This window comes from Macadamia integrifolia, unplaced genomic scaffold, assembly GCF_013358625.1.
Source record: "Macadamia integrifolia cultivar HAES 741 unplaced genomic scaffold, SCU_Mint_v3 scaffold1910, whole genome shotgun sequence".
Taxonomy (NCBI): domain Eukaryota; kingdom Viridiplantae; phylum Streptophyta; class Magnoliopsida; order Proteales; family Proteaceae; genus Macadamia; species Macadamia integrifolia.
Window position 1 is genome coordinate 24758 of NW_024868413.1, and position 2021 is coordinate 26778.

General features: G+C 41.2%; 1 protein-coding gene across 1 annotated transcript; it reads right to left on the reverse strand.

Annotated features, from left to right (window-relative positions):
- Positions 1–878: 878 nt before the first annotated feature.
- On the reverse strand, positions 879–1451 carry LOC122065168 (probable membrane-associated kinase regulator 2). Its single transcript, XM_042628972.1, has one exon. The coding sequence runs from the start codon at positions 1449–1451 to the stop codon at positions 879–881; it is 573 nt and encodes a 190-aa protein (XP_042484906.1).
- Between the last annotated feature and the right edge of the window lie 570 nt (positions 1452–2021).

A 2021-nucleotide genomic window follows, 5' to 3' on the forward strand; every position in this document is an offset into this window, starting at 1 on the left:
TCACCCTTGCCACCATGCTCCATAAAGTACCCGCCATGGCTCGCTCAAGTTCAGGTCCTGTAAGACCAAATCGGACCAACTGGGAAATTAGACCAGATTTAGAAGGAGGGTATCACAGGCTCCATAATTTCTTTGTACTTAATAATTTTCCTCCAAACCCAAGAAGAATTTAAGGAAGGTCTTATAGTCCAAATAGAATCATCTTTTAGTTATCTAGTATAGATCCAATTGACCCAAATACTATTTATGTGAGAGGTAATCCACCAAATTTGCTTCATAATTCCTACAACATTCATCTCTTTAATGTGCTTGAGGCCAAGGCCAGCTTCATGTTTTGGTTTGCAGATGGCATCCCAGGAGATATAGTGAATTTTCCTCTCAAGAGAAGGGCCAGACCAAAGGAAATTGGAAAAAATAGATTCCAACTTAGAAATGACATGACCCGAGAGCCTGAAGATGCCTGATTAATAGATATAGCAGCCTTGAAGAACAGAAGGTATAAGTTGGAGCCTCCCGTATAGGATAGGAATCTGGATTTCCATCCTTCAAGCTTCCTATGAACCAGGCCCAATATTGGAGAGTAGTCCACTATGTTTAATTTTTCTGAAATAAGAGGAACACCAGGGGCCCATTTGATAACGTAAGCAAAAACGTGTTTCTGTGTTTTCTTGTTCTCAGAAACAAAGAAACGGCATAAATACCATTTGGTAAAAGTGTTCTATTCCACTTGTTTCTTAAAACATAAATTGAAATTTGTAACAATTTATACCTCAAGAAACATGAATGACGAAACAAGTTTTACTTGTTTCGCTCGTTTCTCGAAACAAAAATGGGGCACAAAAAATCGATTTTGAAGATGGAGTTTGGCATCACTACCATCACCACCGTCTCCGACTAGCTCCGTCTACAAAGTTCCTCTCCATCTTCTCAGCCGTCGTCGATTTGGGTTTCTTAAACCCCAATATGAGGACTTTGATCTTGGTTGTAGATTTCAACAAAGAGACAGGGAACTGAGGCTTCGAGTTCGTCTCAGAATGGTTGAATTCAAGTGACGAAGGCTCGAGCGGCACAAGCCTTCCTTTAAAGAACAGATTGTCAGAAGGTGAGAGCAAAGGGTCCACGTCCAGGTCCATTCTCCTATCACTCGACCCAGAAGACACCCTGAAGTTGAACTCCTCTCCATCAATTCCCATAGATTCCGATGAGGCACTATCATCTTCCTCGTCGACTTCGCTGCTGTTATCGTGTTCGTCTCTGGATTCACCATCGTCGTCTTCGGGCACCGTAAACTCTATGTCGAAGAAGGAACCATCATCACTATCTTCCTCTGTTTCCACCGTTGGTTGCGACTGAAGAGTGGTGGATATGGTAGTGGTGCCAGGTATGGTGCGTTCATTATTTTCGGTAACTCCACCACCCTTCCAGTACTTGAGCAAGCTGAAAACTTCCATGGTTGGGAGAGCCAGAGCAAGAGTGAGTGTAGTCGATTGGGGAAGAGGGTTCTATTTAGGTTTAAGAGCAAGAAAGCGAAGATGAAAATGGCCAGATATGTGAAAAGAAGGCTTATCAAACGGAAACAAGGTTTATCAAACACCCAAAATTCTGTTTCTGTTCCCAGAAACGGAAATTTCTGTTTCTGTGGTTTCTTGAAACAGAAACAGCAGAAACATTATCAAACGGGCCCCAAGATACCTAATTGGTAATTTGGTAGCCTTAAAACCTGTTAATTCTAGAAGTTGTATTATGATATTAACGTGTTACCAATTGACGAATCAATTTTAAGTACTCTCTGATGATGCGGGAATGACATGAATAAGGATTACTGAAAAAATCCCAGCTTGCAACAAGGCAGAAGACCCTTTCTTATTGATTTCAAATTTTTAAGAGAGAGAAAGGAGTTTGAAACCCACACCATTAGATATTTCTCAGAAAGACAATTTCAATGATACATCACACGCAAAAATCGGACTACTAGATCTCCCAAAAACTCTCCTGGAAGTCAGAATGGGGATTGATTGGCT

Excerpts from the sequence above, each read along its gene's own strand:
- LOC122065168 (XM_042628972.1), bottom strand. The coding sequence starts at position 1,451 with ATGGAAGTTTTCAGCTTGCTCAAGTACTGGAAGGGTGGTGGAGTTACC.